General features: G+C 38.0%; 1 protein-coding gene across 3 annotated transcripts in view; it reads left to right on the forward strand.

The window, feature by feature from the left end:
- Positions 1–24,332, forward strand: part of LOC150088309 (cyclic AMP-dependent transcription factor ATF-2-like) — a 237,356-nt gene that overhangs the window by 144,819 nt on the left and 68,205 nt on the right. For all 3 annotated transcript variants that reach the window (XM_090370702.1, XM_090370700.1, XM_090370701.1), the window contains exons 8-9: positions 1,641–1,836; positions 14,890–15,078. In XM_090370702.1, the coding sequence (XP_090226828.1) occupies positions 1,641–1,836; positions 14,890–15,078 (385 nt within the window). The remainder of the gene's footprint in view (positions 1–1,640; positions 1,837–14,889; positions 15,079–24,332) is intronic.

The raw sequence follows: 24,332 nt of genomic DNA on the forward strand, positions 1-24,332 counted from the left end.
AGTCTTGGTGGTGTGTGAGTGAATAACCCACGAATTCTGGTCAACATCTGGAAAGTTAAAATCCCTTATTATGAGAAATTCTGATTTGCTGGCCAACTCAATTTCTCTCTTTATAGCAGTTTGGTGTACTCATTGCAGTCATTAGGCTTATAAGACACTCTACCCTCAGTTTTGTTTTATCTGTGCTTATACCCCACCAAACTGACTCAACATTGCACTCATCACCCATGTGAACTGGATGCACTGCCTTAGATATAATATGCTTTTTAACTAAGAGAATAACTCCTCCACCTGTTCTGTCCCGTCTGCCTTTCCTATATACATTGTACTCTCGATATTCAAATTCAGCATTACTTATGTCGGAGTGATGCCCTGTTTCCACAGTTCCTACAATGTCTGCATTTGATGACTTAATCTGGACTTCCAATTCATCAAATTTATTTGTACAGACTGTATGTAAAGACTGATTTCTTATCTGGTACCCTGTTATCATTTTGCACTGGAGATCTGTTAACTCAGTCAATCATGGCATCTGACTGGGATCACAATTATACTACTGTCTCCTCGAAGGCCTTTGAGCATAATTTGAGCATAGTTGTGTCTGACATGCGATACTGGGTAATACATGATCAATTTTCAATGAATGGATGTTAATGGTAGGACAGTGTATATTACAGTAAACCTATAATATTCACAGTTTTTATTATTTGCAAGTAGTTTTTTCACAAACTTGTATTACAGAGATATAGTCTCTGGCATAGACACCTTTGAAATTAACTCTTTGATGAGCAGTCTAAAATTTAAGGGAATAGAAATCTCTTGGGGCCACCTTACAAGAAACCAACAGAAATTTGCAATTAAAGATAAAATAAACATCCATAACTAGTATTTTGTTTATTATTGTTGTTATTATTATTTTTCTAGACCACTGCTGCATCATCCTCCACCCACTCTTGTAAGTCATCTACTCAGAAAGATATTCAGGGAGACTCTCTTCCCCAAATTGGTAATCTATCCTGCTGTATCACTGCTCCCCTTATTATCTTTTCAATGCTGTTGCTGTTGGCAAATTAAATAGTTTTTTGTGCATTTTATTTTTTTTATTTATTCTTCATATAAAAATATATTTGTGGTGTGCTGATTTTTACCAATCATGAATGTTCTCGTTAATTTTCATAAGAAAGGCCCTCGCGGGTAGCATAGTTGGTAGAATCATGATCTTTCCCACATTGGGTGGAAAAGACCCGAGTTCGAATCCTGTCATTGATACAAGGAATTTTTATGGGTCTTTTTCACAATGTGGCTAAGTTGGTCAAGTCTCAGGCAAGGGTAGCATGGTTTTTCATCCAGTAAACAGCAAATCAACCCCAGAGAACACACACAATTTATAGACATTATATATGGCGAAAGAAAGGTCTGACCATACCCTTTTTTCCCCATAAGACTGGTCTTAATCACTATGATTTCCAGGACCGTATCCCCCACAAATATCAAAGGTTTAACTTATATGTTCTTTTATATTTCGTCTTGTAAATATCTGTGTACTCTACTCTACTCTACTGTGCTGCGTGACAATCATAATTAGTAAAAGTTATTTTCAAATCTGTTTTTAAAATTTTTTTTGTTTTATAATTTTTCAGTGGTCCTTCACTATCAAATATTGCTGCTGCATGCTCTACAACCAAATCTGTATCATCAGGTGTGCCAACTGCAGTAGTTGTAACAAGAGCAGTTAGTAGCAGTGTAGCAACTTCCACTTCTCCAGCAACTCAGGTGTCTGTGGTTTCAGGATCTGGAAGTCCTAATAATTCTTCTGCAGTAACATCTGTTCTACAGGTTAGAAAATTTTTTAATTTAATAAATTTTATTTTTCTTTGTAATAAGTTTGAAATTCCTTGAAGAGCTAAATAGGAACAGAATTGGTATTCTGCATGTCAGACATGCTATATTATTAGATATTCCTTGAGCAGTCTGGTGCATAGGTAAACTGTATTATGTGAAGATAATAAATCACTCAAGCGTACATTAGTTTTAATTATGTTTATTTCCAGTTTAGAAATATGTACATAATGGAATCAAACATTTTGTGGTATTTTTTTTACCTATTCTTCAGTGACTGCAAAGACACTGAAGAATAGGTTAAAAAAATAACAAATAACTAGAGTTATCATTATGGAATTTTTAAAATTCTAGTAGAATTAAATTTCTAAAAATTTTAGTAAACCAAACTTAGATCTAATTCAAAGAATTTTTTTTTCATGTTAATTTTTATGTAAGTAAACAATGATAATATTAAGTACAGGTGACCCCCGCTGATCATTCGTTCCGGAAAAACAGAGCGCTAAGTGAACCCGCGCTAAGCGAGCGCCGCTTTCCCATAAGGTAACATATGTATTTATGAGCTGCGGTCAGTGCCATAGGATATTTCCTAATGAATAATAAACAGTAATGAAAAGATGCACAAATGTCGGTCAAAATATTTAATATTCAAATATTTGCACATATAAAATATTCTGCATTGCATACGTATAATTATGTGGTAACTACTTGCGTATCAAAAGTAAATTTAAAATTCCAATTAAAATAATGAATTTAATTTAATTGATGAATTTAATCATGAAAAATGTGTGGATTTTGAGTTGAACTTTGGCCCTCTTCCAAATAAACTAAAAGGGGTATTAATTTTAATCCCCCGCAGCGTTAAAACCAACAATAAAGTCAACCGATCCTTCACCGCTTTGAAACCTGGCATGTTTTTTCTTCTTTCAATATGAAACTTCTTTTAGGCATTCGTTTCCACAAAAGTCCTGCTTCATCTATGTTAAAAACTTATTGAGAAGTATAACACATAATACCCCTCTTCAGTAATTTTAACAAAAGTTCTTTTTTGGAAGTTTCGGCTCCTTGATCTGCACTTGCGGCTTCTCCCTGGATTTTAAATCTATTCAACCAGCCCTTACCAGTTTTAAATGGTTCCACATTTTTTTTTTTTTTTTAGGCGAGTTTTCTTCAGATCATCATATTGGCTAACCTCTTTCTCTCTCTTTTTAATATTTAACTTAACTGAATTCTGCATTGGAATATTATCTTCAATAAAATTAAAGTCTTTCCATTTCAATCCTAATAGCCGGCCTAGTCCTAGTTGCTTGCAGTGGAACAGCTATCTTTCCCGTTGCAAAAATTAATTCTTTATTTTTTTATAATTGTCCTTACAGTTAAAGTTGCAAGTCCTAAATTATGGCACACATCTGTTTGTCGTTGACCGGAATCGATTCGTTTCAAAACGTCTAATTTACTTTTCAAATTCAGTCTTTTTCTTACATTTAAAGTCTTCGTACTGCGCCCAGACGTTGTTGCTTTTTCATTCCTATCAGTCATTATTAGCTCTTCGAAAATGTAACTGCGTTGGTTGAATTAATTACGATACAATGTTCAAGTAAACTTTCCGTTACGCACGATGTCTGATACTCTACTGAGTGATGACTAGACTTCGGATAAATGCATATAACGCAAATATTACAAGCAATATACTTGATCATTTTTTAAAATGTTGATCGCGGAACTACGTTACAAGTCACTGTACTGAAACTAAATTAGCGTGCGAGAAAATTTTACTGAGCGTGGGAAAATTTCTCAAGTCGGCGTGGGAAACGTTTTAATACTGTTTTGCTATTCATTTTCAAGCTATTGACTCCATCAAATGAAACGATTTCGTTAATATGTCAGAATTGTAATCTGTAAAAGAGCGTTATAGTGATCTGTCACAGCGTTATAGTCAGATACGGGTTATAATATAAGAACAGCGTTATAGCGAATCAGCGTAAAGCGAACCGCGTTATAACGGGGGCTTGCTGTATTTACCAGCTGTCTTTGCAATATCACCATCACAAAAGGTCACAAGAACTTGTTGACCTTCTTTATGGGCAAAACATACATATACACAGTATGTATATACACACACACACACACACACACAATGTAGTTTACTTAATCTCATTACCAGATGGTTTGGTAGACAAGAATTATCTATATAGTCTTGATACCAGGGTTTATGTGAGCACTGTGGGTAACGTTATACAGGTATTGGCTTAGTGGATAGTGGGGTATTATTACATATTTATGGATATGTGGTATTGGAAAAAATAAATTAATTAGATTATTTAAAATTAAATCTTATTTTAGCTTATTGTTTTATAATTAATATAATTTTATAATTATTAAATTTATCTTATTAATTTAAAAGTTTGTGATGCTTTAAATGTCCTAGACTCCTTGAGCTATCCATTAAAAATAAAAATAATGCTCATCTCCCTGAGTTTTTTATAACTAAGAAAGCTTGGGTGATTGTACCAGTATAGATTACAGTCTGCTGACGAGGCTACTAGGAGACGGTCGTGTTCAAAGCCGCTAAGTGGATTTTTCTTATTTATTGATTTGAAATTATTATTTTTCTAAAACTTTTGATTTAAATTTAGTAGTATAACATTATTTTGAGATTTTCTGATTAATTTGGTGTATTTATTCTTTACTCGGCCTTGTAATTGCATAAAAGTATCGGTAAGGGTATCCACGTGTTTGCAACTCTGCTGAACGAGAAGTTCTTTAGCCATATTTAGCCGCTTGATTGAATATTTTTTACATCGAATTATTTCTGTAAGTGGCTTATAGACCTAGTAGGGATCGTTGGTTTGTTCTGAATTGAGACAGCGAGATTTGAAAGTTAATTGATACTTAAATGTCCGTAGATTTACCGATCGTAACTTTCCCGCCTTTGTGATACGATAGTTATATACCGTACTAGATAGCGTTAGTTGAACTTCGTTAGCAGTTAAATTGAACTTTTAAATAAATACATATAACGACTTAGATTACAAACGTAATATAATTAATTATATTTAACATAATTAATAACATAACATAATTAATTAATAAATTAATAGAATCATGACTCAGACCAGAGCAGCAAAGCAAAAGGCTCAAGCTAATGGAAGTGCTGTGGCTCAGAGCAGAACTGAGGGGGGCAGTTTTCCTCTGACTCACAGCCTTATAAAATGCACTGTTTGCTTGATGTTTGCAGAGCAATCAGGTACGGGACATGATACTGCCATGGGGGATGTCTTTGTGTGTGCGCGATGCAAGGAGTGTATCGATATCAGGCAACAACTCAGCGTTCTTGTGGGCCTATATGAGAGCTTGAAGGACAGGGTGGATGCCCTCGAAGAAACTAAATTGAGGGGCCCATCAAGCTCTCAGCTGCCCACATCAACGCCAGAGCTTGCACTTGGGCTTCACGTGACACAGAGACAATCTCCAAGGCAGAATGCGCTGGTCCCGAAGGAACTAGTAGTTGTTGGTGACTCTATTGTCAGGGAAACGGGGAACATGCTTTGTAAAAAGGATAGGTGGAACAGGACCGGGTATGTCTGCCAGGGGCAAAGGTTGATGACGTTGTAGAACGAATATCATCTTTTAAGGGCACAAAAGGTGATATAGTTGTACACGTTGGCACTAATAATATTAAGTGTAGGAGACCGGCAGAATTACTTAACAAGTACAGGTCACTGTTGAACAAAAGCCGAGAATTAGGGTTGAATTTGAAAGTGTCTGCAATTCTGCCCAGACACGATAGGAGGGAGTATATGATGAGCGCCTTGTCGATCAATTCGGCCCTGGAAAGATTGTGCAAGGCTCAAAGGGTAGAATTTTTTTCAGCCTGGTCTGTACTTGTTAACAGGAGAGATTGCTTCTACAGTGATGGGATACACTTAAATAGAAAGGGTGCAAGAATATTTGCTGATGCTATCGAGGCAGTGTTAGGTGGGTCGGAAAACTGCTAGCTTGGGGGGAGACAAAGACTAATAGATTAACAGTAGCCACAGGCAGAGGTGAAAGAGATTCTTGCACTGCTTCTATTAGAATGAGCAGAAGCCTGAAAAACAAGATGCATGGTATTTCAGAGACTGCTGGGAGCCATTGCGGTACAAGTAAACACATGGGTTGTGTTAGGGTAGCTAAGAATAGAAACAGGTGCAGGTATACTTGCGTGTACACCAATGCTAGGAGTTTAGTAAATAAATTTGATGAATTTGAGGTATTGCTCAAAACATCAAAGGCAGATATTGTTGGGATATCAGAGACGTGGTGTCACACAGATATAACGGATGCAGAACTGCAATTTGGGGAGTACAACGTCTACAGAAAGGATAGACAGGATAGGAAGGAGGGGAGGGGTTATGCTATTAGTTAAGAAACACATAAAAACCAAGGAAGTGAAGTCAGTCGACATCGCTGGACAGTGCAGTGTTGAGTCAGTTTGGTGTGACATAAGCATTGGGAGATCAAAATTGAGAGTAGGAGTGTGCTATAGGCCTAATGACTCTGATGAGTATAATAAGAAACTGTACAGGGAAATAGAGTGGGCCAGTAAATCAGAGAGTCTTATAATGGGAGATTTTAATTTCCGAGATATTGACTGGAATTTGGGGGCTGGTCACTCACACACTAGCAGGGCTTTTGTGGATTTATTGGATGATTGTTTTCTACATCAGCATGTTCGGGAGGCAACTAGAGGGAGTAATACTCTTGATTTGATTATCAGCAGTGATTCTTCATGCATTAAGAATCTGCAGATAAATGAACCACTAGGTGGCAGTGATCACAGTGTGCTGAAGTGGGATTTACTCAAAGAGGTAACTACCATTAGGGGTAAAGGGAAGGGTTATTGCTTTCGTAAAGGCGACTACGATGGACTGAGACAGTATTTAAATTCTATACAGTGGGACCAACTGATGATGTTACCAACAGCAAATGCAAAATGGGAAGCATTCAAAGAACTTATCTTGGAAGCTACTAGGCTTTACATACCAACTAAGAAATATTGTTCAAGGTTTAGGCCTAAATGGATTTCAGATGAACTGATGAGGCATATGGCAGAGAAGAAACATGCATGGGATACATACAAATTAACACGGGCGCCTCCGTAGCCAGGTGGGAAGGAGCAGCAGTGCATAGCACACGCTTCTTGATTAGACCGGGGTTCGAGCCCGTCACCACCAAATACGGAGGATGCGGAAAGGTCAGGAAATGACCACCGCATATCCCGGAGCAATATAGCCTTAGTTGCTAATGCTCCTAAAAACCAAATAACAAACAAACAACAAACAAACAAATTAACACATGACACAGAAGCCTATGATAGATACAAGTTGATCTGTAACCAAGTTACAAAGGAGGTTAGGCAGGCGAAGGCAGATTACGAGAAATCCTTGGCAAGGGATGCAAAGAAAAACAGCAAAGAGTTCTTTACTTATGTAAACTCTAGAAGGAAGGGGATGAATCAGATTGTCCATTTGATATTGATGGGTCAACTGTTGATGATCCTCCTCAGGTAGCTAACAAACTAAATGAATATTTTGCATCGACATTCACACATGAGGAGTTATTCAGCGAGGGGAATGCCAGAGGTGTATTCAACTCTAGCAGTAAGCTACAGAATCTTGAAATAACTGCGAGTAAAGTGGAGGAGAAAGTGTTGAAGTTAAACACAAGAAAGGCACCCGGGGTGGATGGGATCTATCCAGTTATATTCAAGGAGGCAGCAAAAGAAGTAAGCAAACCCTTAGCCATAATTATGAGAGCTTCCTTGGACTCAGGGGAGGTACCCATAGACTGGAAATGTGCAAATGTGACCCCAATTCACAAAGGAGGATCAAAGGCTGACACAAGTAATTATAGACCTGTGAGTTTAACTTCTGTTCCAGGAAAATTAATGGAGGCACTGGTTAAAGAAGCACTGCAGGATCATTTAGACAAGACTTCAGTTATAGCTCGGACACAGCATGGTTTAGTTAAGGGGAAGTCTTGCCTGACCAATTTGATTGGATACTATGATGCAGTCACAAAAGAACTGGATGCAGGGAATAACTTTGATATTATATACTTGGATCTTAGAAAGGCTTTTGATACTGCTGCACATGGAAGACTGCTACACAAATTGGAGAAGTGTGACATTGGAGGCAAATTGCTGCTATGGATAAAGGGGTGGTTGAGGGGGAGAAGACAGAGAGTGGTAATCAATGGACACTGCTCATCGTGGACTAATGTTATTAGTGGAGTCCCTCAGGGCTCAGTGTTGGGTCCATTATTGTTTTCTGTATTTATAAATGATATTGATGATGGTATATCAAGCTTAATTTCCAAGTTTGCAGACGATACGAAGGTTGGCAGGGTTGTCAAGGACACTACTGACACTATGCTGCTGCAACAGGATCTGGAAAGGTTGAGCAGATGGGCTGAGAGGTGGCAAATGAAGTTTAACATTGACAAATGTAAAGTACTACACATGGGAAACAGCAACCCCAGAGTAACGTATCAACTCCGTGGTACTAAACTGACAGTGGTAGAGAATGAAAGGGACTTGGGGGTGGTTGTGCAGGCAGATATGAAGTTCTCTGAGTAGTGCAGACGGGCTGCAAGAGTAGCTCATGGAGCATTGTCAATGATATACAGGAATTTTTCCAGCAGGGATAAGGAGGTGATTATTCCCTTGTATAAGGCAATGGTCAGGCCACACCTGGAGTACTGTATACAGGTCTGGAGGCCTCATTTCAAGAAGGATGTAGAGCTGCTGGAACGAGTACAGAGAAGGGCAACAAGATTAGTGAATGGAACAAAGGGGTGCTCTTACGAAGAAAGGCTTAAGTTTTGCAAATTACAGTGTCTGGAGATTAGGCACCAGCGAGGTGATCTGATAGAGGTATATAAAGCCTTGAATGGTTTAAGCATGCTCAATGCTGATGGGATTCTTCCTCTAGCTAAGAAAAATCACCTGAGAGGGCATAAATTCAAATTGAGGAAAGACAGATGTAGGATAGACGTGTGGAAATTTGCCTTTAGTCAGTGGGTGGTTGGTTGGTGGAACAGACTTCCATCCCTTGTCGTGGAGGTTGATAGCCTAAATAAGTTTAAGGCTCAGCTGGACAGGTATTTTGAACGAACAGAGGGGTGAAGTGGAAGTGGGTTTTTTTTTTTTTTTTTGGCTGATGCTGCATAAGCTTGCTTTCTTGCATCAAATGCCTCTACTAATGCTAATGCTAAATGCTAATCTGTGGGCTGCTTTAATAACTGCATTATCGATGGAGTTAAAGAATATTTAACTTGTTAAATATACTTTAATTACATGGGCACAGTTGAAGTAGTAGTATCAATGGCAAATGATGCAAGAAAGCAAGCTTATATATCATCAAAATGTTTTTGTGCCAGGAGCAACAATTGATGGTGTTACCAACAGATTGTCAGATTTTATGGGAGATAAAGAGAGAATTATTATTCATGTGGGGACTAACAATATTAAACATACACAACCTGACTATCTGTTGGATAAATATAGGTCTATGCTGAAAAAAATGCAGCGAGTTAGGTCAGAATGTGTATGTGTCTGCAATTCTGCCCAGACACAATAGAAGGGATTATGTGTGCTGATAGCCTTGTGGGTTAACTGAAGACTTGGGAGAATCTGCAAGACTCTAGGGGTGGGGGGGGATTTTTATCAGTGTGGCCTGTACTTGTAGGTAGAAGGAGGATGGCATTCATTTGAACAAAGGTGGTGCAAGGATTTTTGCCAGTATCATTGAGGATACCCTAGGGGTTCAGAGAAACTGCTAGTTAGGGGAAGAATGGTAATTTAGATCAGTGTTTATCTGATGATGCAGGTTACAGTAATGCTTGCACTCACCTCATGAATTCTTGTTTGTTGCCACAACAGCCAATGTTGATAAGATATTCTGAGGATAGTAATGTTTCAAATGAGAAGGAAGATAAACTTGTGATACAAACCTAAATAACTTCAAGGGGTGAGTCACGGTAGCAAACTATAGAAGATTACTTAGTCTCAACTGTGTCTACAGTAATGTCAGGAGTGTTGTCAATAAAATGGCTGAATTTGAACTTCTGTTAGGACAACTAATGCTGATATAATAGGGCTAATAGAAATGTGGTGCCACCTGGAAATTAGTGATGACAAGTTCCACTATGGCATATATAATGTTTTTAGGGAAGATAGGGAGTGGAGGGATCATGCTTCTTATCAAAAGCAGCCTGAGTGAGAAAAAGAGTTTTTGCTGAGTCTGAAGTTATATCTGCCAGCATAGAATCTCTGGTGGAGTTAGTTGGAAGCAGAGGAGCAATGGAAGTGGGAAGAATCTACAGACGAGAAGATTGTGAAGAATTTTACAAGTCTTTACATGCAGATGGAATGGGCAAGCAAGTATGAATGCCTTGGGTGAATTTAATCTGCCCCAGATTGATTGGAATAAGTGGGAAGGAAACTCACATTGGGGAAAAACTTTTTAAATAAACTAGTTGATTATTATTTGTACCAACATCTTAGTATAAAAGTACTAGGGGTGAGAATATTCTTGACTCATCATTGCTAATGAATCAGATGACATCACAGGGCTTAAATTACAGGAACCATTTGTCGGGAAGTGATCGTGCAATCGTCAGTTGGAAGTTGAAGAAAGATGTTGCAGTAGTTAAAGGTAAAGGTGCAAGTTTTAACTTCAGAAGAGGAGACTGACAGTTTAAGGCACTATATGGAATCTTTGAATTAGGTAAATTGCTGGGGGATGGCAAATAAATTTCAGTTATGGAATATGTTTAAAGCAAAAATCACAGAAGCCATGAACACATACATACCTTTAAGAAAATGTTGCAGGAGGAGGATGCCGAAATGGATGACTGCAGAGCTGGCTGGTCAAATAGAGCAGAAAAAGATAGTGAGGCAGTTACAGAGTGATGAAAGTACTAAAGCCTACAACAGGTACAAGTTAATTTGTAATAGCATCACAAATAAGGTCAAGGAGGCCAAGGCTACATATGAGAAAGCATTGGCTAAGAGATCAAAGAATGGGGACAAGGAATTTTTCATGTACCTCATTTACCTTCATCAGTATCATTGGTAAATATTGAAAACAACAATAGGCCCAGCACTGAACCCTGGGGCATTCCACTAGTAAATTTATATCTAAGTTTGCAGATGATATGAGAGTTTCAGGGTGGTTAATGACAGTAATCAGAATAAGCTACTGCAAAAAGATCTAGAAAAATTAGGATGATGGGCTGAGAAGTGGCAACTGAAGTTTAACATTGACAAATGCAAACCTTGAATGGCATTTGTCAGTGCCTTTCACTACCCTGAGTGACACTACACTGAGGGTAGTGAAAAAAAAAAAAAAAAAAAAAAAAAGACCTGGGGGAAATGTGTAGTAAAGACTTATAGTTCTCTGAGCAGCACAGATTAGCTGCCTAGACTTGGTTTTCTCAATGGTATTACAGGAACCAAGCATTTCAGGGATAAGGTTTTTTAATTTGATTTGATTTCGGGTTTGTATGGCACAAGGCAGGGATAAGGAGGTGATTATCCCATTATATAAGGCGATGGGTAGACCACATCTTTATTACTGCATAGAAGTCTGGAAGCCACAAAATGAAAAGTTTTATTTATAGTCATTGGTGAGCTATAGTGGGCTCGCGAGTGCCCATTGTTATTTTTTTTTTAAATTTGCGAGCCCATTGTTCAGACGATCATTTATTTTGCAAATGAAATCCTGAATGCAATTATTGAGTATCCAGAGCCGAAACTATGGTGGGGCAAGCAGGGCCCCATTCCCAGCATTTTCATGGTGCAATCGATCTGTTATGTATTTTAAAATTGCTTCATTTTTGATTTAATTACAGTCGGACCTCTGTTTAACAAACTTCTTTATAGCAAATATTTTGATTCCCCTTGGTAATTTCATCTAAAATAGTTTCTGTTGAATGAAGAAAATTTCCATGTAACAAAGGGATTAGAAGAGACAACTTTGTATGCATTCTATGATTTTTAGTGTTTCTCACCAACCATTGAATTAAAAACGAAAACCAAAATCTTAAAAAGCTTTATTTAAATTTACAATAAATTTACAGTAGATCAAACAAAACAAAATAAGTGTGATTATACAGATAAAATTTATTGATAATAAAATACTGAATTAAGATAGGATAAAACAAATGTAGTTTACAGTGAATGTACAAATAAAATGATAATAAAATACTGAATTAAAATACAATAAAATATACTAGGTTAAAAGCGCTAAAATAACTGAAGCTTTCAAAGGCTTCTGCCTTCTTCCTCAACAGTGCACTTCTATTCTGCAGTGCCTCATTAAATACCAGCAGGTTCATGGTGCGTCTCATGCAAACGTGTACTGTTCCCGTATATGTTGGAACCGGAAGCGAAAACGTTCATTGTTTGTATACATTGTTCTCACCTCAGGCCTTTAGGCAATTTAGGTAATTAGAAAGCATTTCTCACGTTAAAGGTGAAAGGGATTAACGTTTCACAATGTTAGTGGTGTCTGTAAAACCTATGCAGTCACATACCAAGAAGTTGTGCTAGTCAATATGCTTTCCATAGCCAGTCAGAGGATTAAAAAGATTCTCGACACTGATTATAGCCTGTGGTCAACCTGTGTTGTGGTTCCCCTTTACTCCGGCAAACGGGCATATGTTTTTTGGAGAAGTGAGTGATCCACACCTTCCAGTAAATTTCTCCATCTATGTTTACATGGTCACAGTAGCTGAATATCCGAGTTATTCCAACATTTTGCACAGTATTCAAAGAATTAGTGAAAGTAGCAACGTTGGGGGGGGGGATTGAGGCAACTAAGATATTATATAAACTTTAAGAAGATGAAATGTTGGCAGATTTTGAAACTTTGTCGAGGCTTTCACTGTGTAGAAAATGTTCTAAACTTTAATGGCATACAGGCAATAATTCTCCAAAAAAACCAGCACGAATTAAGGATGATTGCTAAAGAACTTGATGTGGAAACTATAAAGATCGTTCATGTGTTTGGGCCATGATGAGCAGTTTTAGCTTGCGGGCAGCAGTTGTGGGTTGGAAGAATCATCCTGCTTTGTGCAAACATTTTGAATTAGAAGTTAAATATTCTGGATTATTAAATCCACTTTTAAAATTGGAATTTCTTACCCATTAAGCACTAATGATTGACATCCTGCAGGAGCTCTCCTACCTTTCAGAAGCTTTACAGAATCACAATGGTAAAAGCATATAAATTAATTATTCGAACTGTCAACACTATTGCTAAATTGAAAAATTCTGAAGGAAATTATGAAGCTAAAATTGAGAGCTTGTTGAAGTGGAAAGAATTTGAAGGAATCAAAATCAAAAGTAAAAAAATTACCTCATGACAAGTTATTAAATGCATTGTTTTATCCTTAAAGGATAAGTTATTACTGCAACAGGGCGATTTTAAATTAAAGAAAATAATGATACAATTGAAAGAAATTTTAAACATATGCTACCCAAAATCGTGGAATGTGAAAGAACTTTTGTCTCGGTGGCAAGACGGTGAAAACCGAATAAGAAATTTAAGTTTTCTGATAAAATATGAAATAAAAATTAATGATCTTAGAGATTTTGTCGAAGACAGTTTATCTTTAAAATCGAGTGAAATTACCTTTTCAATTAAGAAAGCCGGAAAATATCTTTGAAACCATTGCGATTAGCAGTGCTGAAGCTGAGTGAGCCTTTCAGCGTAATGAATGAATGAATAATGCTGACAATTTAAACACGTTGCAGATTATGACATCTAAATGTAAAACCATTGCTTCAATTTGATCCGGATTGTTACGTCAAATCATTCCTCTGTAATCATCGCTCAGCTAATGAGCAAAGCAGAAGGTCGACAACAAATATTAATAAAGAAGTAAATTGTATATGGCAATTTTTAGAATAAATATTTCTTGAATATTTGTGGAATAATTTTTTTTTCATGTAATCTGTGATTTTTGTGTACTTTTTCTAGAAAGTTTGTTTTTTATGTAATATTTGTGATAGTTTTTATGTTATTTGTGATATGGGAAATATTTCAAGCTATATTTTATTTGCAATATTAAAATTTTATCATTGAAAAAAGTGTATCCATTATATTTCCCTAGTTGTTAAAAAAAAGATGAATACAAAAGTTGTGCGTGTGCTCGGCACATGCAGTAGATGGTTTCGAAACATCCTTCACGTTTCTTTTAGGTATTTTGATTTGTATATATCGATTACAAAATAAAAGAGCTTTATTATTGTAAATATTTTATTGATCATTCACAGATTTTCATAATTTCTGGAAGACAAGGTACAATGGATTTATGATAACTAAAGTAAGAGATATATACTTGCGAGTGCAACATATCTAAATATCTCTGTAAAATAGCATTGATTGATGTACCGATCTTGTAGTTGAAATGACATATGCAGCTGTTAGGGGAACCTAACAATGGAATGTAACGAAAATGCGAGACGAAAAAAGAAATTGTTGACAAATATTTGTATTGTTGTAATCATACTTACTGCAGTAATAACTTCAGGAAGCATGATTGTGACATCATACTATTCAAAAATTCTAAAAAGTTAGAACTCCAGACACTGTTTTATCCAGTTATCATCGTCAGGCGAGGCATGACGACCAGGTTTTTAAATTTTTTTAGATAGTCCTAGAACGTTTTACACATTCACTTATACACATGGTTAAGGGGGTAATAAGCTGCATCTGCCCCCCCACCCCTGACTCTAGATATCATACTGGTCACAAGAAATGCGTCACATACTCTAATCACACTACTAGTAGTGCGAGCATGGGAAGCACCTCTAGTGGAAGTCGCAGATGATGCCATTTCCGTAACCGATCAAATTTACTCTGTAGAAAGTCGGAAAAACTGCGAGCCCATTGTTAAAATATTCACATCTCATGTCTACCTGTATAATTTTTTAGTTATTAGAAATTTTTAAAAATACTTCTCCCTTTAAATATATTAATTGAATATATTTGTTTACAGCCAGTTACAGCAGTTGCAACAGGTACAGCACCTGTAGTCCAGTTTATAGTTAGGTTTCCTGATGGTCAGTCAATGCCTGTCAACGTTCCTGTTGTTACAGTACCTGCCGCCCCCCTCAATACATCTTCACCTGTCAATACAGTTGCTGTAGCTGCAAAGCCAGTAAGCAGTCAGTCAGTAACAAAAATGGTAGGATATTGTTATTAAAAATTATATAGAAATAAAATTAGTAATTGTTATCTTTGAACTTCATCCTCCTTTTCTAAACTGTGTTTGTGCTGAAATCTCAAACTGTATGTCATGCTAAAATAAAATTTAAAAATTTCAAAGATGCCTTTCATGTTGAAATAAGTGATGCGGAAAGGTAAGGTTTCATTCTTCATGGATATGAAAAATTCAGTGATCGTAATTCTTAGGGAAATTCATTTATCTAGTTTAATGGCTTATTCTTAATACAAACTTTGCTGGAATTCCAGTAAAAGTAACTCCCCATGCAACCCTAAAAATGTCTAGCTGGGGTCTATGTAATCTCTCTAAGAAACATTGTGCTAATAGGCATTTCCAGAATTTCATTAATTTTGACAAATGGAGTTCTGTCAAAGGGAGTGATTATCCTCTTGTATTAGGCAGTAAAGTAAAGTGTTTTCGGGTCAAACGGCACCAGGGGTTTTCTCCATATCCGTGTAGTATACATTGTCATGTGATACAGTATGCTATCAAGGCCAGAGATTTAAAAGTGTAGGTATATTGTGATGTGTAATGTTTTGTACCATTGGTATAAGCGCAAAGTGTGTTAGTTGTCTCATGGCACCAGGGGTTTCACCCATCTCCGCATTGTGTACTCTTTGTATGACACAGAATTCTGTGGAGGCTAGAGATATATATAAGGGCAGGGGTGAACAGTAGAATTTGGAAAGGCCGAAAGAAGTTTACAAGAAAGCGGTTGGATTTAGACATTGATTAGAATTTGGCAGCATTGTTAGTGGCGTATTCGATCAATTTAGTTAGAGTTGGGGGGGAGACTGGAGGCTGGGGAGGAAACAGGTAGAAGGATGGGGGATGATAGAGTAGGCATCCCTAAAGAGGTCAGTGGGGACGATCCCCACCAAGTGAAGTATGGGGGAGACAGACCCATCACCCCCTCCCCTGCTTGGGGATTGGGTTTTAAAGGGAACTGGGTTAGTACCCAATTCACATCACCAAATGGTGTGTTGGCAGCAAAGCTGCAGTATGTCTTCGTCGATGGTTGTCAGGTCTGTGTAAATGTTGATTCCGGTAGGAAGATCAAACTGCCCATCCTGCTCCAGTGGTGTGATATGTTAGTTGGCAGTGGGGAACCCACCAGGCAAAGGGAGGGGGAATAACCCCCCTTGCCTGGAAGGGGGGAGACACATTTACTTCATTTATAATCCCCATTCGCACTCTACTTGTATTCTATTTTTAAACTTTTTTTTTATAGTTTATAATATATATATTTTTTTCCCTGTTAGGTTATATATATAACCTATGTGTGTTTTAAAGGAAGCAACAGTTTAAGATATTATTAATAATCAAAGTAATAATAATGGATTATGGACCTGGGACACTGCTATATGCAGAAAGTACCCAACGACCAACCATAATTTCTACATAAGTTAGTAGTCATGAAGGGCAATGTGCTAACGTTACGGTACTAGTAACACTAATTATGGAGAACAAAGGGCAAACGGAACAGAAATCGCTATCACGGTGAACAAAGGGAGCTAAGATAAAGGAAAAGTAATAAGGAATAATAAGAATAACTTAGTGCTGTTTGTCCTGTGACCTCAGCGCCTTTTTCAGGGACCAGCTGCCGAAATCAAAGGAGGAAACGGCAATAAGTGGGTATAGCCTCTGTTTCTGACATGAAATACTCACCCCACGTGGTACACGTGAAAAGTAGATAAAGTTTGTTTAAGGTAGGTGTAAAGTCAGTTAAAATAATTTTTTAATTTTAATTTTAATCATGAAGCGTGCGTATATTTCATGGCTGACCCGACAGAGGCTGGAAGTAAAGAATAAAAGAGTGACAAGGATAAAAAGCAAGAAATGGGATAACTTACATGAGGTTGTAGTGATCTGTACTGCTGTGGAGAAATAAAATGTTTAGACTGAATGTGGGCTACGGTATATGGTATAAGCTGGCGACCCCTGGTGTAAGAAATCTGTAAGGTTTTAAAATTAAATAAATTAATTAATTAGGTTGGGCTAGTTACCCCATGTGTTACAGGTTGGAGATGTGTTCAAATAAATTAAATTAGCAAAGTAGTAAATTAAAATTAATTAAACCAATTTTGTTACCCTTTTAAGGTTAAACGTTTGAAGGAATGCATTCCAGGATAGAAAGGAATAATAGGTTAGCAAAGTAGCGGTATATAATCGCTGAACTTTGTATAGGCGAGGAAAATGTTTTAAAACAGAAAAGGAGCATCTCAGATATTGCATTCGGTAAACTAATGGCTCACAAGAAATAAAAATATAGGGGCTAAGAAAGCATAAAGAGTACTGAAGAAGGCAAAAAGATGGTGCTAGGGCATTTCGAGGTTGCTATACCCGTTCCTATAGTAAGACCCTGAACATAGTTCTGTGAGCATCATTCAGGTGTTTATGTATGGTATATGAAGATAAAAAATAGATAAATAAAACAATAATATATAAATGGTAAAAGAATACTCCTATAGATAGCCAATCGGGGGGATACAAGTTTTCTACGCTTGTAAGACTCCAATGTGTACCACGTGGGGCGTATATTTCATGTCAGAAACAGAGGCTATACCCACTTATTGCTGTTTTCTCCTTTTATTTCGGCGGCTGGCCCTGAAAAAGGCACTGAGGTCACAGGACGAACAGCACTTTAAGTTATTCTTATTAATTCTTATTATTCCTTATTACTTCTCCTTTATCTTAGCTCCCTTCTTTGTTCACCGTGATAGTGATTTCTGTTCCGTTCGCCCTTTGTTCTCCATAATTAGCGTTACTAGTACCGTAATGTTAGCACATTACTACTACTTCATGACTACTAACTTATATATATAGGGTGTTTCAAAAGTAATGGTCAATAATTTAAAGGTGAACTGTACAGACTACAATATGCAAAAAAAGCCTAGTAAACATGGGTCCTTATGTGAATCTTTTTGGAGATATTGCACATTTCTAGTTGGGATTCACCACTGACAAGGTGAACTTTACAGAGTTAGGATCCACTACTGACTTGTTTGTTTAGGTTAGGTTATGCTCATCCTCTCCCTTTCTCAGTGCTCTGAGATGTAGCAGGCATACTAGTACTTATCAAAGGATAGTCAACATGGAAAGAGGTTACAGCAACGAAGAGTATGTGGACATGCACTTCATGTATGGTAAAGCCAACGGCAGTGCACTTGAGGCTGCATGTTTGTGCTAAGATGTATTACCCTGCCAAATGCAGCCCAACAATCGCACATTCATCAGGATACATCAATGCATTAGAGAACATGAATGCTTCACACATGGAGTATGAGCAGGTATGCCCAGAAACTTAACACCTGATGTTGAGGATAGGATGTTAGAAAGAATAGAACATAATCCAGGAATTTCAACAAGGGTTGCTCTATAAGAGCGTGAACTGAGTCATAGCAGTGTGTGGAGAAATTTACATCTCCAATTAATGTACCCCTACCATATCCAGCATGTACAAGGTCTCAGCAATACACACTACCCCCCCCCCAAGAATGCTCCCATAGTCAGTGGCAGATCTTAACAGAAAATGTGCATTATCTCGAAAATGGTTAATTTGTGGCCCGATGTTCACTAGGATCTTTTGTTTATTTTAGTTTGTACTTTTCACCTTTAAATTATTGACCATCATTTTTTAAACACCGTGTGTGTGTGTGTGTGTGTGTGTGTGTGTGTGTGTGTGTGTGTGTGTGTGTGTGTGTGTGTGTGTGTGTGTGTGTGTGTGTGTGTGTGTCAAAAATACAAGGCATAACTTCAGGAATGAGTTCCTCATATGTAGACAATAAAAATATATTATATCAACATAGTTCCGGAAATGCTTGGTTTCCGAGTTTTGAAGGTCTGTCTATGACACTTAACTGTTCACATCACCTCATAGTATTTGTTCAAAATGTCCACCTTCTGCCTGAATACAGGCCTCACATCGATGTCTCATGGACTCGCGAAGACGATGCCAAATTCCTGGCATGTTTCGTATTGTCTCACAACCTGCCACAATTCGATTGTGGAGAATTTCCACATCAGCTACTGGAGTATGGGGTGCCTCCATAGCCAGGTGGGCAGGAGCAGCAGTGCGTAGCACACGCTTCTTGATTAGACCGGGGTTCGAGCCCATGCCCACCAAATACGGAGGATGCAGAAAGGTCAGGGAATGACCACCGCATATCCCTGGAGCAATATGGCCTTAGTTGCTAATGCTCCTAAAAACCAAATAACAAACAACAAACAGGAGTCGAATACACCAATGACTTTAAATGGTCCACAAGAAGAAATCTAGTGGGTTTAAATCAGGTGAGCATGGAGGCCAGGCAGTTGGTCCACCTCTACCTATCCACTGACCAAGAAACCTTCGATTCAGGTAATTGCGGGCTAGGTGGCTGAAATGTGCAGGAGCGCCATCGTGCATGAAGTGTGCTTGTTGACGAATGATCAGTGGTGTGTCGTCCAAGAAATTAGGCACGTTGTTTTCCAGAAAATTTCTGTACGCCTACCCTGTGAGTTTGTTTGGAAGTACATGGGGCCCAAATAACTTATCACCAAAAACACCCGCCCAGATGTTGAGGCTGAACCGATGTTGGTGATGTGATGGAAGAATTGCATGTGGGTTTTCCTTAGCCCATACATGCTGATTGTGAAAGTTTTGGATTCTGTCTCTTGTGAACTGTTCTTCATCTGTGAATATCACTAAGGCAGCAAAGTGAGGAGTTGTACCACACTGCTGCAAGAACCACTGGCAGAACATTAGTCGTGCAGAGTAATCTGCTGGTGACAAGGCCTGTACCCATTGCAGATGGTAAGGATACAGTTGGTGTTCTTGCAACACTCTCCAAATAGTCGAATATTGAACAGCCAGTTGCATTGCTATTCTGCGTGTGCTGATTCCAGGAGTGGCATGCACAACATCCAAAATCTCCTCTACTTCAGGAGTCGTAGATCTTGGTCATCCTCTGTCGGCAACACGACATGTAAAGGTCCCGTGTTCACAAAGGTGCCGATGGATACCTTAGAACGTTTTCCTGTCTGGACATATTCGTTCTGGGAACCTTTTGTGGTACAAACGACGGGCCTCCAGAGCATTGCCGTCCGCCAAACCGTACATAAAGTGCATATCTGCTTGCTCCTGATTAGAGTACATGGTCAGAATGGAAAACCACCACATTCTGTCAGTACCTTGTGATGAAGAAAATCACCTGAGGGAGATAAGACATTCCAGTAATAACTCGGGAACCAAGCATTTCCGGAACTATGTTGATATAAAATATTTTTATTGTTTACATGTGAGGAACTCATTCCTGAAGTTATTACGTGTATTTTTGAGACACCCTGTATATATATATATATATATTTTTTTTTTTTTTTCAGTCATTCATCTTTTTTCTCACACGCCCACGGGGTGGGATGAAATGATATATAATGTGAATTTAAATACTAATGCTTAATAATTAAACTAAATAAGAAATAATATAAAATATTAAAACTAGGGTTATTGTATCTTTAACTGTAACATTTATGGTTTGTGTTCTTTTTCTCACACACTTGCACTCCCATTCATTCTTCTAGCTTTCATTTCATTTATTTGACTCTTGCTTTCCGCACAGCACTCTCTGGGCACCTCAACTTATTATTATTCTTCAGTTGTGGTGCAGGCCTAGCCTCAAGTTTTTTGCAGACCTGAGGAGAATGCAGTGATAGTGTTGTTATTAAATGTTTGTTAGTATATATAAAGTAATGTAAGTTATTATTAACTTTGTATTCTTTCAACCAATTATATTTGCTCTTCCACTCATTCACTTTCTTTCCCTTATGCTGGATCACCCTTTCTTTCACCAAAACTGACATTTATTCCCTTTTATCCTAATTCCTAATTCACTCTTTCACTCAGTGACCAGCCTATTCATTCTCATTCATTCTTCTTTCATTCTGCATTGCATCCCCTTGCTACCAGCTTACTGATATTTTTCAGCTAATCTGCTTCCCTGGCTGTCTGTACATCTCCTTCCCCTACATGGTTACTTATTTGGTGTGCAGCCCCTGGTTCCTACACATGGCAGGGTAGTCCTGGGGTACCCAGGTCAATCTGGCGCCTCTGTAGCCAGGTGGGAAGGAGCAGCAGTGCGTAGCACACGCTTCTTGATTAGACCAGGGTTCGAGCCCATCACCACTAAATACGGAGTATGCGGAAAGGTCAGGGAATTACCACCGCATATCCCAGAGCAATATGACCTTAGTTGCTAATGCTCCTAAAAAACCAAACAACAACAACCAGGTCAATCTGATTTTGTCGTGTCAGGTTTCTGTGAGGGTGCAGAATACTGCTGTCCTGACAGATTTTAATTCATCGTCTGGGCGTGGTGGGAGATGTGGACAATTTTAACTATTGATTATTGTTTAATTGCTAGGGGGTCTGAATTGCCATTCTTTGGATAGTTCTGTGCATTTTGAATACTTTCTGTGTGAAGGTTGTAATTTATAAAGGCTTTATAATTTTCCTCTTCTATAATGAACATGTGTTCTTCTCCCCGGGAAGGGGGCCAATCTGTGCTATTAGCTATATTCTGTGAATGTCATAAATTATACATTCATATAGAATGTGTGCCCAGTCTTCGCTCTCGCTACAGGCAATTTGGGTCAGTCAGCCCTAAGGAGGTTAGTTTTGCCTTTAGGGAGCTGTGACCTGTCAATATGAATGTTGTAAAAAGTCCATGGGCATACCACTTAGGCAGCTTTGGGTTGACCTTTGCCACCCGTGGCAGAAACCTTTTGGTAACTAGACCTCTGGTTTCCTGCTCCCACTTATAATAAAGCAGTAGTGAGACTTCATCTAGAATATTGCATACAGATTTGTAAACCTCAATTTAGAAAGGACATAGAAAAGGCTACAGAAAAAAATTGCAACAAGGTTAGTTGGGAGTACAAAAGGATGTTCTTATCAAGAAAGACTGGAGTTCTGTAAATTACAATCTCTGGAAACAGGGCATCTGAATGGTGACCTAAGTGAAGTGTCTAAGACTTTAAAGGTATTAAGTAACTAAATGCTGATGGCATCATTACTCTTTTTCAGATGGCACATACAAGGGGACATAAATGCAAAAGGATGGTTCCAAAAGGTATGAGTGTAAATTTGCATTATGATGTTATATAAGCTTTGCTTTCTGACATCATGTTGCCACTAATACTTATAACACTATTGGTTTCTGAATTGCACCTTAAATCAAAGAATATATTCCTTGCACCTTGGCTAATGGTAAAGTTGACTTATTAGCATCCTACTTTTTGTTCTAACTCTTGTATCAACTATCTTGGTAAATCATCTCCTAACATACCAAACACTCTCCATTCATTGCCTCCCGTAGTTTCCCAAAACTACGGGAGGCACTGAGTGGTTCCTGTAGTTTATTAAAAAGACTTCTGGACAGTCTTGTTCAAGAAAGTATCAGTTCCTGATAATATTTCTCCAATTGTTCTCAGAGCCTGTTCTCCCGTTTTGTGATGCCATTTTTACACTTCCTTATTCCACTGAAGGTTTTCCTTTCTTCATGGAAATTGCTCGTACCAGCCATTTCCTAAAAAGGAGCGACAAATCCCTCTAGCTATCATCCCATTGCACTTTACCCATAGTCTTTCCAAAGTGATAAAAAATCCAACTGTGAACTCAAACTATCTCAAACCCTCTAGCTGCTCAGTGATTGCCAGTTTGGATTCCATCATTGTTAATTCACTAGTGATGGTGGCTTATATTCTCATCTTTGATGGAAAAATTCAGTAAAACTCAGGAGTGTTTTAAAGTTCTTTAAAACTCACTCTTGCCTTATGGATTACTGACTGCTTTTGCAACTAGAAAGCTAGTTTTCCCTCTGAACAGCGACTGCAGGTCTTCTGAATTCTCCAAGCTTCATTTCTTTCTCCTGCTGTATTTCTCTTCTGTACTGACCTTTCACAACTAGAAATCCTATCCATAGTTTTGTTGATGATTGCACACCACATTGTTATCTACGTTCCCAAGAAAAGTGCTAACCAATTTCTAGTGAACCTCTGTAACTAGTTACTGAGAATTCATATTGGTTTTCTGGCTTGTAATTTGCCAATGTTTTATCATTTACATTGTTTCACTTGTACTGCTTGTTCATAATGTACTGCCTTGTCTTGCTTACATTGTATTACTCTCTCTCTCTATCACAATGTATTGCTTTACTTGCAGTGTACTGTACATCCTTTCCCTCACTTGATCACATGCAACACAGTTCCTGCCTCTGCATGGCGGGGCTGTAAATGCAGGCACCTCCATAGCCAGGTGGGCAGGAGCAGCAGTGCGTAGCACATGCTTCTTGATTAGACTGCAGTTCGAGCCCGTGACCACCAAATACGGAGGATGCGGAAAGGTAAGGGAATGTGACCACTGCATATCCCCGGAGCAATATGGCTTTAGTTGCTAATGCTCCCAAAAACCAAATAACAAACAAACAAACAGCTGTAAACACGGTTAGAATGACCTTTCCGCTGAGGCTAGAGGAGAAAAATGAAAATAAAATCTTATCCAGTGCTTGAATCATAGCCCACCTCCAATGTGGATGGGTTACTTTAATGATGATGGAAATGACAACCCTGAGAAATTGAAGGCTGACTGTGTGGAGCAGTAATATCAGTAACTAAGAAAGATGAGCAAGGACCAATCTTTCTTAAAATTTACTCTCTGACTAGCCAACTTGTGAGTAAACTAACTCATTCCTTATTCAGAAACACCTGGAAAGTATCGTAAGATTTCCAAAGATGGCTAAGAAACTACAGTCAGGGGATCTGTTAATCACACTATAAACTACACTACAGTGTGGTTTATAGTTCCTGCTTATTAGGGGACACTGTAAACCACAGGCACCCTGAGAAACTCTTACAAATTGCCTACTTTGCTGGAATTCCAGAAAAAGTAACTTCCCATGCAACCCTAAAAATGTCTAACAGTGTTAAATCTAACTATGATCTATTGAATTGCATGTAAGAAGAAATAAACCAAGAGCTTTAGGAACAAAACATAATTCAAGTCAAACAAATTATGATTAAAAATGACAGTGAACTTACCCAACTTACCATTATTGGTTAAAGCAGGTTATCTGCTTTGCTGCACTCATCTCTACATCCCCAATCCATTGAGATGTTATAAGTGTCAAAAATATGTCCACTCTCAAATGGCATTCAGAACAGACCGTCTGTCCCAGCTG

Source organism: Mastigoproctus giganteus, chromosome 3 (assembly GCF_048544385.1).
Source record: "Mastigoproctus giganteus isolate SK-2022 chromosome 3, ASM4854438v1, whole genome shotgun sequence".
Taxonomy (NCBI): Eukaryota; Metazoa; Arthropoda; class Arachnida; order Uropygi; family Thelyphonidae; genus Mastigoproctus; species Mastigoproctus giganteus.